The following is a 12,868-nucleotide window of genomic DNA, read 5'->3' as shown; positions in this document are numbered from 1 at the left end:
TGGTCGCCTCCTTACAAGTGTCCACAGCCCCTCCAAGACACTGATACTCCCCTGCTTGGGAGAGGATCTTCTGTTTTAATTATTTATAGACTTTTGGGATTGTCATTCTTTCCGGAGACACTAATTTGCACATTCCTGCTATGTTATTTTTTTTTGTGCTTTTATCACTTGACTTTTGTCATACAGAGTCACATATTTGTTTATTTGTTTATTTTCACTTATAGACTAGCGCTGCACTTTTTTATTTTGAAAGCTACAAGTTAGTTTAGTGTTGTCATGAAGCTTGGAATAGTGGCTGATTCATAATGCTGGGACAAATACTGTTAGGAGACGCTGATGTCATCAATTCCAGCTACCTGTCTGTTGTTTGCTAAAATGTGTATTGTAAATAAGTCTCTAGTATGGGATCTAAGAGTCATTAGATCCCCATTGTTGTTTGTGTTTAATTACCCTTGCTATTGTGATAATGTTGATTGGATTTTCTGAACTACAAGACGGACAGTCTGGCCTAAAGGTCATGTCTGAGTCATCTAGGCTGTCTAAAGGGATTAGTTAATTAGCTAATGTTAATTAGATTAATTAGGTTACAGCTGTATTGTTAGAGTAATATGAGCAGGAGGTGTGCACCTCCACTTTTAGTGTATAAAAGAGCCTGTATTTTGCAATAAAGAGAGATTCCTGGTTGAACTTACATACAGCCTGCCTGGTGTTCGTTCTGAGCTATCACAACTGGGTTAGAACGGCACATAGCTGTAGTTCTAATCCCGGAGCATTGGATGACCGAACAATCAGATGTTGCGATCTGCAATCTGATTCTATAGCAGCAGAGGAGTGTCGGGAGAGTGGAACCGAGCGAGCAGGGGCTCGTTACAAGTGTGACCTCTGCACAGTGTTCAGCTAAAACTACAAGTTAGTGCAGTGCGTCCTCCTCACAGTGTTCAGCTAAAACTACAAGTTAGTCTAGTGCGACCTCTGCACAGTGTTTAACAAGGGCGTGTAATTACAATTTTTGATGCAATACTTTGCAGCAGGGCTCGTTCCTGCGTTCCAACTAGAGTATCTGTGAGGGGTTGCAGTGTTGTGGCACCAGCAACTAAGGCCCAATTTTTCAGCCCCTGTTCAACAGGGGCATGTAATTACAATTCTTGATTGAATATTTCACAGCAGGGCCCATTTCTGCGCCTACCAAGATTAACTGTGAGGACTTACAGTGTTGTGGCACCAGCACCACCAGCACCATCACCAAAGGCCCAGTTTTTCTGCCCCTGTTCAACAGGGACATGTAATTACAATTCTTGATCTAATATTTCACAGCAGGGCCCTGTGAGGGCTTACAGTGTTGTGGCCACAACAACACCTAAGGCCCACATTTCTGCTGAGTATATAGGGCAGGCCCCTACTTTCAAACATCCAACTTACAAACGACTCCTACTTGCAAACGGAAGGAGACAACAGGAAGTGAGATGAAATCTACCCCTAGGAAGGGAAATTCTCTCCTGTAAGAGTTAATATGAGAAAACATTTTCTCCTTTCCACTGATGCTTTATCACCAATCCTTGTTTCACAAAAAACCCAAATTTTCAAAAAACATTTGTCATTGGGGCAAATAATGAGGTGAAATCTTCTGAAGAGGAGCACAGACAGCAAAACAAATGTCACAGGGGTGATAACCCTTCCCTATGTTTTCCAAAAAGTTTAAAATAGATTTTTTGGCTGGAGCTACACTTTAAAAATGTACCAGTTCAAAATTCCAAACAGATTCTACTTAACAACAAACCTACAGTCCCTGTCTTGTTTGCATATATACTTCTGTTCAGAGTATATAGGGCCTGGAGGGCCCCACACCTTTCCTTTTTTTAATTTGGGTGCGGGTTTCCCCTTAATATCCATACAAGACCCAAAGGGCCTGGTAATGGACTGGGGGATACCCATGCCGTTTCTCTCACTGATTTTCATCCATATTGCCAGGACCCGACATTACATTAAACCCGCAAGCAGTTTTGAATGACTTTTTTTCCTTTAAAAATGACATTTTGTGCAGGGACTGTTCTAAGCACGGGAAACACGCGCCATTTTACAGGCATACTATAGACACCCCCCCCAGGTACGATATTTAAAGGAATATTTCACTTTTTTTTTACTTTAAGCATCATTAAAATCACTGCTCCCGAAAAAACGGCCATTTTTTAAAATGTTTTTTGCATTGATACATGTCCCCTGGGGCAGGACCCGGGTCCCCAAACCCTTTTTAGGACAATACCATGCAAATTAGCCTTTAAAATTAGACTTTTGATTTCGAACGTTCGAGTCCCATAGACGTCAATGGGGTTCTAACGTTCGTGCAAATTTTCGGTCCGTTCGCAAGTTCTGGTGCGAACCGAACCGGGGGGTGTTCGGCTCATCCCTAATAAAGACGGGTCATACCAAGCAACGGAGATCTATTTGTTCCATTTTGTGATGTGTTTGTGTCTTATATATAGGAAAATGTAACATTGTAAGACAATCCTGACCATAGGAAGCCTTGTGTGTCCCAATAAAATGATGGATGTGTTCCATCGGGATTACAACGTTCTTGTGGAATGTGATGAGGAAATAACAACCTCTGATCCCGGGGAAGGTTCTGGAAGTTTATTTAGAAGAGAAGAGTTACAAAGTAAAAGTAAAGATTAGAAAGTAGAGAGATGAAGGTGTGTGGAGACATGGCAGATGGACCAAGGACCAAGGATCTGACCTCTTCATCAAACGGGAGGCTTTTACCCTCCAATCCTGGACAGTTGTCATGGAGGACCGTCCCAAACATCAACATTTTACAGATGGAATCATTCACTGAAGAATTTGTACAAGCAGCACATCATTCATTACAAGAGACATTCATTTCTGTTATCTCTGAACACCTTATCAGCTTGTCCCACCTCCAGACTCCCAAATCCCTCATTGTAGAAGAAGGAGACCAACAGTCTCTATGTTCCCCAACAAGACCTTCCAAGGATCCCAAGAACAACAATTTGTTCTAATAACATCTTTTTATAAAGTCATTCTAGACAGAGAACCTGTTATTATATAAAGAACCTAACATTAGCATATAAGCACTTAGTCATGTCATTTCATCATTAGTAAATCATAGGAGAATTATTTCTCTTTATCAGATGAATAGGGCCATAGAGGAAATGGAACAATTGCTCGGCTCCATAAGGATCATAGAGGTGCCGGGACTGAAGGGGTTAATGGTGATTGTAGTCATCATCCAATCCCTCCCATCATTCTATCTATATCCAATCATTGATCCATATTCCCATATACAGAGCCGAGGATTTCCACTTCCTGAGATTGTATATCCCCATCACCTGTCCACAATCCCCGCCCCCTCTACATCATAACCAATAGGAGCAAGGCTAGCACTGGCTGTATTCATAGTGACAATCATCACAGCCAATCACAGTGAGGGGGAGGAGCAATCACAGATCCATGGATTGGTCATGTAAAGGAACCTGTGAGGACAGAAATCTAGGAATTCTCATTGTGGATATTAAAGTGTGTGTCTAGACAAATCCTATTGTTCTAGATTTGGATGGAGTGGGGGAGGATTAGAACCCTGTCAGGTTTTTACTGCTATCCGGGGCTCCATTAGAGAGATTTCCCCTCACTTCCTGTCCTGGTGACAACATTTTATCAGGCAATAAATGAAGGGAAATCTACAACAGAGATACAGACAGAAATAAAGATCTGACAGAGGTTCTAATCCTTCCCCACTCCATCCAAAGCTAAAAAAATACCCCTTTCTTCTATAGACAGTAATGGTGGAGACCCCAGGGCCGTCATCCTGATCCTGGCTACACTATGTAGTGTGTCACTGACCCAGAACAAGCATGCAGCCAGTGAAGGCTGAACAATCTGACCTCCTGCATGCTTGTTCCTGGTCAGTGACACACTAGGTAGTGAAGTGAGGTTTAGGATGAAGATGACGGCCCCGGAACCTGCAGCTTTATAAATAAATCACTCATGTTTCCTGTCCTCTGCTTCCTCCTATTGGATGAGTATTCCACCAATCACCAATCAGATAATCCACCTTGTGATGTCTCTGGGCAGATCTCTCACTTCTGATCCCCCCCACATATCTTTATACAACCTCCCCCTACATATACCCCTCCCCCTACATATACCCCTCCCCCTACATATACCCCAGCATGGAGGGGCTCAGTGAAGGTGGTGGTGAAGGTGTGGAGATGTCGGATCGGGTCACACAGATCATAAAAGGAGATCCGCCCGGCCTCATAATACAGATCTATCCTGACTCTCCTACTGGAGACATCGCCGGGTAATCGGATCCTATCACTGTCATGTATCACTGAGTACTGATTATCCCACCCCTCCAAACACCAGGACTTCTTATTATCTCCAATCACTGACTGACGTCCTCTCCTGTCTATACTGGGGTAACACATCCCGACTCTCCAGTACAATGCCCCCCCGACATCCACTTCCCAGTAAAGTGAGGCCCGGAACGAAAGGACTGCAAGGAGGGATAGTGTAGGGCCGGGCATGACAGTGTGTCTAAGGGAGACACATATGGGGTTAATGTGGAAAGGAGTAATGGGAGTGGCAAGAAAGGGGAAGGTAAGAAAGAAGTTTTTGCCAAAGGGGAGTGGTTATATTTATAGAGGGGGCGGTGCAAAGGGTCAGTGTGAAGATGAACTTACAGGAGGAGGCAGTTTTTCTCACTGCTCCTCCATGATGGCAGAGATTGAAGCAATACCAGAGTGGCTGCAGAGACAGGCGCGGAGCTCATGGAGGATGAGGCAGACGGATCCCCGTCAGGTGAGGTGTCCCATCGCGGAGGTCGCGGCCTCCAGCGTGCTTTTCACCAGGGCCTGCGTCTAGACCCATTCACCTCCCCAGAAGCCCGACAGAGGAGTGATCGCTTCCCCCGGCAAAACAGCATCAGCCACAGCTTTCAGCAGGCCCTGGGTGGTCCACACGCCGCCTGCCTAATCCAGTGGGTGGGGCCACGGGCCAACATGGCGCTGGTTCCCCGCACGGACATCGTGGGTCAGGAAGCAGGGCGGCATCCCCATCCGCACACAGCGATCAGAGGGGGGAGATGATGAGGGACGGAGAGCCGAGCAGAGACACGGAGGTGGTGGAGCGGGAGATCGGGAAGTCGGTGAGGGGGCGGAGCCTACCGGGACAGCGCTCGGTGGGACAAGATGGCGGAGGAAGAACAACACATGACAGCCAGGACATCGCCAGGTCAGGTCAGTGACGCCGGTCTGGAGAAGGAGGAATTTCGGGGGTGAAGCGGGCCCCACAACTGCCAAGCACCACGGCCTTAGGGATTTCATCTCCCGGGGGGCTTGCTATGCCACCCATCCTGGAACAGGACGAGAGGTCAGAAGGGAAAGCATCAGGGGAGGAGGAACCACTAGTACCAGCGATGGAGAGCAACGCGGCGGCTGTTGGGGGAGCTCCTGGTCAGCCCGGTAAGTCAATGGTTAATTTGTCTTTGTCTGATGCATTGCAGGATGTGTTAGGGGTGGTAGCTGCGGGTACGGTTAGGCCAGCAGTTCCTTTGATACAGTCAGGGGGGGATACGCTGGGCCAGCAGGGGGCAGGGCACAGGCCTGCCAGTGCGGGGTCCAGTACGCAGCTGACGGATTTATTGGAGGGCCTGCGGGCGTTGTTAGGTAGATTTGAGGCAGCTCCGATACCCGTGCAGTCAGGGGTAGGAGTGGTCACCGAGAAGGCAGGGGAAAAAGGGGATACGGAGAAGGCGGAGAGGACCAATATGGTCAGGACTGCGAACGCGGCAAAGTGCGAGGTATACCTCTACTTCGAGGGCCTGCTGGGAGCTCATCTAAAACAGGAAGTCCGGGATAAGATTTACAAGGGCGAGTATGTGGAGATTTTTCGCTACTGCCATTGGAAAAAATTAACTTGGACAGGGTGAAACCTGATGATTCCAAGAAGGAGAACGAGGAAAGAAGGAGGTACAGGCTTATACCGTGTACATTTGTTAACTGGCTGCAAGCGTTTGCCATTATGGTGAGCGTTATTGGTGAGAAGAACCCCGAGCATTGCTCGGCTTTGTTCTGTTACATGGACGCTATAGGAGGGGCACATAGGGTGTACGGTGGTACTGCTTGGCTTAGATACAACGAGCAGTTCAGACAGTGCAGAGCAGTCCGCCCGTCTCTGCATTGGGATCATAAAGATATTAGCCTCTGGATGAGGCTTATGTCTTCAGCGAGGGCCCCGCCTCAGTTTTTTCAGGGGGAGGCCGGGGGTACACATTCCTCAGGACTGCCGGCCGGAAAGAAGTGGGGAGTATGCTGGCAGTGCAATGAGGGCTCCTGTAAATTTGGAGCAGCATACAAGTTCAAGCACGAGTGCTCTGGGTGAGGGGGAGCCCATATATTGTCCAGGTGTTTTAAGAGAGGGAAGCATGCCGGTGACTCTGCTCAAAAGAGGGACGACGCCGGTGAGGGTGGAAAGGATGCTTCCTTTTCTAAGTAAGTATATAGACAGGGAAGCGGCAAAGTTATTGGCTTCGGGGTTTCAGGACGGTTTTAAGAACCCGTGTTCGTTGGCGATGGTTCTGCCAAAGGCAAGGAATCTGACATCTGCTTTACAGCATCCGGGGGTGGTGGAGGACAAATTGGGAAGAGAAGTGGCCATGGGGCGCATGGGGGGGGCCCTTTGCCAACAAACCCTGGCAGGATTTGGTGGTGTCACCATTGGGGGTGGTGCCCAAGAAGGAACCGAACAAGTTCCGCGTGATGCACCACTTATCTTTTCCAAAAGCCATGTTCGCGGCTTTCAGCTCGTTTTTGGAGTAGGTGATTAGGGAGGTTTCCGGCTTAGGTTCAGTCATACATTATTTGGATGACTTTTTGTGTATAGGCCCCCCTGCTTCCTCTGTGTGTGCGATTCTACTTTCCACGTTGCAGCACATTGCAGGCAGGTTTGGTATACCATTGGCCGCAGAAAGAACGGAAGGCCCAACGGCTGAACTTAGCTTTTGGGGATAGTAATAGACTCAATGGCGATGGAGTGCCGATTGCCCAGAGGTAAGTTGGAGGACTTGCAGAAGGAAATTCGGGAAATCCACGGACTGCGGAAAGTTCAGTTGAGGACTCTGCAGTCGTTGCTGGGTAAGTTGAATTTTGCCTGCAGGATCATCCCCATGGGGCAGGTATTGCCGACGGCTGTTGGCAGCCACCGCGGGGGTAAAGGCCCCGACTCATTTTATTCGCCTGACCGGGGAACACAGGGAGGATTTAAAGGTGTGGTATGAGTTTTTAGCCTCATACAATGGCAGGGCGGTGTGGATGTCTGGCCCGGTGAGTAATTTCGATGTAGAGCTGGTTACATAAGCTGCAGGCTCCACGGGCTACGGTGCATTTTTCCAAGGGCAGTGGAGCGTGGACCCCTGGCCGCAGTCTTGGGAGAGGGCGGAGTTCCTTAAGAATTTAGTGCGACTGGAACTTTTCCAGTGGTGCTGGCTTTGGAACTGTGGGGGGAGGCATGCCAGATTCTAAAGTTGAGAATAAATTGTGATAACATGGGAGTAGTGCAGGTGGTCAATCGCATGTCTGCGTCACCACAACCAGTTATACGGCTTTTGCGGAAACTGGTGTTGAGGTGTTTGAGATTAAATATTTTATTTATGCGGTGCACATCCCGGGTGTCGACAATTTGCTAGCTGACTCCTTGTCTCGATTTCAATGGAACAAGTTCAGGGAGCTGGCTCCGGGTGCACAAAAAGAAGGAGTTCCTTGCCCGGACTGGATTTGGGAGCTGCCCTTGGAGTCACCGCGGGATGGATTCGGCAGTCTAAGTGAGTCCACTTGGTCAGCCTACGCGAAGGTATGGAAAGATTGGTCAGGGTTGGTACAGGAGGCAGGGGCTGGGAAAATGGGGTCTGACGGGCGGTTACTGGTATTGTATTTTGTAGCTAGGAACATTGAAAAATGTTTTTTCGGTCTCTTCCATCGATAAAAAAATGACGGGCTTATCGTTTCTTTTCAAATTAATGGGAGGGGAGGACTGGAAAAAAGATTTTGGGTGAAGCAGGCCATAAAGGGTTATCGAAAACAGCATATGTGGAAGGATGTGAGACGGCCTGTCACTTTTGCGAACCTGGGGTCCGTATGTGCGATGTTGGGTTCAATATGTAAATCGCGGTATGAAGCGTTGCTGTTTACAGCAGTGTTCTCGCTAGCATTTTTGGGGTTTTTCGGACAGGGGAGTTGGTTAGCCCATCGAAGTGTTTGGCAGTGGGCCTGTTGGGAGCAAGATGTGCAGGTGGAGGTGGATAGAGTGTGTTTGCGGCTGCGCAGGTCAAAAACTGATCACCAGGGTAAGGGTGTGGATGTGTCGCTGTTCACATTACCTGGGTCTAGGGTGTGCCCTGTTGAGGCAGTGCGTGAATTTCCGAAGATTAGAACAGATGGGGCAGGGCCATTCCTGAGGCATGAGAATGGGTACTACTTGTCAAAGTTTCAGTTCATATCAATTTTTAGGAAATGTCGTAAAGCAGCTGGGTTGGACGGGGCAGGGTACGCTTCACACTCCTTCCGCATAGGGGCGGCTACAGAAGCTGCCAGATGTGGGTTGGATGAGGCGGCTGTGAGCAGAATTGGAAGATGGGATTTGTGAGATTTCGGTCTTATATTAGGCCTCATTTGGCCGTGGAATAGATATAAGAAAAAAAAAAAAAAAAAATATTTTGGATGTTTACAGGAAAAGGAGGGTGCATGTGGGATTCGCATGTTGTGATATGGTTGTGTTAAGTTGACAGGTGTGTTGCTGCCTTTATGTTATTTGTTTGTCGTTTCAGATGGAGGTTCAGTACGCCTTGTCTGGATCATAGGGCACTCCTAGGTGTGTTGGGGGGCCAGGAGAGGAGACGTAAGACCGGATGGCAGGCAATTGGGTATTTTCCAGGAGGGAGGCTTATCGGAGATGGTTGGGGATACCCGGGATGAGGTGGGGTAGAGTGATGGTGGAGGTGGAGAGGTACGTAAGGCTGGATAGACCACCTGACGTGTTAGTGATACATGAGGAATGATTTGGGGATCCGGACAGTCAGGGACCTGATCGCGGATATTAAATCCGATTTCACGCACTTGCGCACTAAATTCCCGGGTACCCCTTTTTGCTGTGGTCTGACATGTTGGCTAGAACGACATGGCGTTGGGCTAGATCTGTGGTGAGCATCAGTAAGACTCGTATCAACAAAGTAGTGGGTAGGTTCGTGGCACAGAATGGGGGTATTGTGATTAGGCACAGAGAGCGTGGAAAAAATGTGGGGCTCTACTTGAGGAGTGATGGAGTTCGTCTCTCTGAAGTGGGGATTGACTTATGGCTATGGGTTTACAGGAAGGGATAGAACGGGCCCTGAGGGTGTGGAGGTGCCCTCAAGGGTAAGGTTGTCACCCTTTCGGGCTGTGGCGTGTTCTTCTGGTGGTCTTTGACGGTGGCAGTAAACGGAGGGATCAAAAAGGGGTGGGGGGCTCATCGTTTGTATGTGCCCCTCCGGTGTATTCCTGAACGGTGGATGGAATACTGGAATGGTTGCACTGTGGGAAGGGGTTGTCTCCGAGCGGTCACAGCTGGAGGCCTATCAGTTTGGAAAAGGTCCCACAGTGCATTGGTGTGGTATGTGGTTATACGTGGTTAAAAGGTGGGTCACCGTCAGAGACCATCAGACTGGGGTTAACAGGTTATGTTATTGTTTATGTTATTGTTTATTATATTTATATATACAGTATATATAATATATATATATAGTGGTTTGGAGTTATTTAGTTGGTTTGTTTTAATAAAATAGGCTGTTATGGCCATTTTACTCCATAAAATATAAGTGTGGTCTCATTATTTGAGGTGGGTAAGGTACGGGTTGGAGATAAGTGGGTAACAGCGATAAGAATGAAGGGGACATTTAGACTACACTGGTCAAGTGAGGCCCGGAACGAAAGGACTGCAAGGAGGGATAGTGTAGGGCCGGGCATGACAGTGTGTCTAAGGGAGACACATATGGGGTTAATGTGGAAAGGAGTAATGGGAGTGGCAAGAAAGGGGAAGGTAAGAAAGAAGTTTTTGCCAAAGGGGAGTGGTTATATTTATAGAGGGGGCGGTGCAAAGGGTCAGTGTGAAGATGAACTTACAGGAGGAGGCAGTTTTTCCCACCCTCCCGCCCTAGATATATGTGTGCAATGTGTCCGTGTGTACTTGCTGCTCTGTTTTTAATTTATTGCAGGAAAAGGAAGAAGGTCGTCATGACAGCGGATAGGTGCCCTTCAGGGCTATGGCGGTGTTCTTCTGGTGGTCTTTGACGGTGGCAGTAAACGGAGGGATCAAAAAGGGGTGGGGGGCTCATCGTTTGTATGTGCCCCTCCGGTGTATTCCTGAATGGTGGATGGAATACTGGAATGGTTGCACTGTGGGAAGGGGTTGTCTCCGAGCGGTCACAGCTGGAGGCCTATCAGTTTGGAAAAGGTCCCACAGTGCATTGGTGTGGTATGTGGTTATACGTGGTTAAAAGGTGGGTCACCGTCAGAGACCATCAGACTGGGGTTAACAGGTTATGTTATTGTTTATGTTATTGTTTATTATATTTATATATACAGTATATATAATATATATATATAGTGGTTTGGAGTTATTTAGTTGGTTTGTTTTAATAAAATAGGCTGTTATGGCCATTTTACTCCATAAAATATAAGTGTGGTCTCATTATTTGAGGTGGGTAAGGTACGGGTTGGAGATAAGTGGGTAACAGCGATAAGAATGAAGGGGACATTTAGACTACACTGGTCATGTCTCCCTGAGGAGAACCTCTGACTGCTCATCACCTGAGGACAATCCTGAAACCTCTCTGGTGTTTCTGGGTCATTCTGATGTGATGATGTGGATACAGTTTTCCTGTCATCTGATATATGTAGATTATTAGCAGCTGTCCTCACATCCAGTAATATGTCTGTAACCCCCGACACCCCCGATGTTTGCTGTACAGCAGCAATATTTGGACCTCCAACCTGGAGGTGTGAGTGTTGTATGGTGGAGGAGGGTTGGGGAGATCTCCTGGATGGTTGTATGGTGGAGGAGGGTTGGGGAGATCTTCTGGATGGTTCAGCATTGATGTGACCTTTTCCCTTTGTAGTAGAATGTGGATAGACATGTGTGCCTGGACATTTCTCTACATTTACCCCAGACATGATATCAGATAAACCTGTGTCTAATGTGTATGAGATCCCCCCCACATCCAGATCCCCCCCATCATGGAGGTGTTTATCATGTCTCTCTCTGTCCTCATCATCTCCATCCTCAGTATCACACAAGTCACCTGTGTCTGATTCCTGTAGGACAGTCAGTGGATCCGTCATGTTACACAGCTCCTCAATGTCCCCCATCTTCCTGGACAGATCCTCCTTCTTTATTTCCAGATCCTGGACCAGATCATTGATTATCACGAAGATCCGCTCTGCCTGCCCGGAGATTTCCCTCAGGACTCTCTTCTCCAGGTCTTCCAGACGTCTCCTGAGGTCTCTGAACAGGACAGTGACTCTCTCTGTTTCATCATCTGCTTCTCCTTGTACTTTCCTCCTGTGTTCCTGCAGACTCTGGACTCTTTTCTCCATCTCCTCTCTCTCTGTCATCAGTTTCTGCAGAACATTCCTCAGTTTCTTCTTCTTCATCTCAGAGGCCTCATCCAGAGATTCCTTCTTATGGTTGATGTGATCTCCAATCAGACAACAAGACACACAGATACAGGTGGAGTCCTCAGTGCAGTAATACTCCAGAATCTTCTTATGGACGGAGCATTTCCTGTTCTCCAGGGAAGTGGTGGGGTCACATAAGACGTGTTCTGGTGACTTGCTGTGGACTCTTAGGTGATTGTCACACATAGAAGCTTCACACATCAGACAGGATTTCACAGCAGGTACAGGAGTGTGAATACAGTAAGTACAGAAGACCCCGGACTCCTCCTGCAGTGCAGGCCGATCCTGGAACTCTTCTCTACATTCAGGACAGGAATAACCTCCAGACCCCTCCTGTGTATCCAACACACGACCAATACAGTCCTGGCAGTAGTTGTGTCCACATGTCAGGGTTACAGGATCTGTATAAATGTCCAGACAGACGGAACATTCCAGCTCCTTCCCCAGATCAGCAGACGCCATCGCTAAGAGCAGAAGAGAGAAATGAAACTGAACGTATCTGACACTCATTAACCAGTTCTGTACAGTTCTGTACAGTTCTGTACACTCCTACACAGGGAGGGGCTGAGACTGAGACACGTAGTCATATGATTCCTTATACAGAGGAACACAGATAATACATGGGAGGGTTCCTGACAATAATCTCCCTATCTGGGGAATATAAAGGACATGTAATAAGATGAGGGAACGTTGTGTCAGGAATTCTCCATCATATCATTAGAACATTTCACAGAAAAGGAACACAAAGTTGATGTATTTGGCTGCAATAACACAAGTCATACGGATAGAGCCGGATTACCCACAAGGTGACCCAGGCAGGTGCCGAGGGACTGGCAGCTTTCCAGGGGCCGTCTATATCTTCCTCATTTCCCCTTCACTATCACTCTCAGATAATACGAGTGTAAAACATTTCACACCTCAATCAGGGATTGCAGCAGATGACTGCAACACAATCAGTAGATCTGCAGTCCTGGCTTGGAGATTCTGACCAATAGATGTCTTCCTCCTCGGTTGTCTGCCCCATCTCCTCCAACCAGGTCCACATATCTTTAGTCACAGAGAGAATGTGCTGAAAGTTACAGGACATGATGATGAGGACATGAAGCTGTGATTGTGGTCGGGTAATTGCGTGGTGTGACAATCAGCCC

At 47.6% G+C, this 12,868-nt stretch overlaps 1 protein-coding gene across 1 annotated transcript; it reads right to left on the bottom strand.

Moving 5' to 3' along the window:
* Window positions 1-2,382: 2,382 nt before the first annotated feature.
* LOC141124053 (E3 ubiquitin/ISG15 ligase TRIM25-like) lies at window positions 2,383-12,218 on the bottom strand. Its single transcript, XM_073612136.1, has 2 exons — window positions 10,819-12,218; window positions 2,383-4,488 (listed from the first exon to the last, which is right to left on the bottom strand). The coding sequence occupies exons 1-2, from the start codon at window positions 12,180-12,182 to the stop codon at window positions 4,092-4,094; spliced, it is 1,761 nt and encodes a 586-aa protein (XP_073468237.1). The 5' UTR covers window positions 12,183-12,218; the 3' UTR covers window positions 2,383-4,091.
* Window positions 12,219-12,868: the final 650 nt, after the last annotated feature.

Source organism: Aquarana catesbeiana, linkage group LG01 (genome assembly GCF_042186555.1).
Source record: "Aquarana catesbeiana isolate 2022-GZ linkage group LG01, ASM4218655v1, whole genome shotgun sequence".
In the NCBI taxonomy this organism is placed as follows: domain Eukaryota; kingdom Metazoa; phylum Chordata; class Amphibia; order Anura; family Ranidae; genus Aquarana; species Aquarana catesbeiana.
The sequence above is the reverse complement of the archived record's forward strand: the minus strand, read 5'-3'. Positions and strand labels throughout refer to the sequence as shown.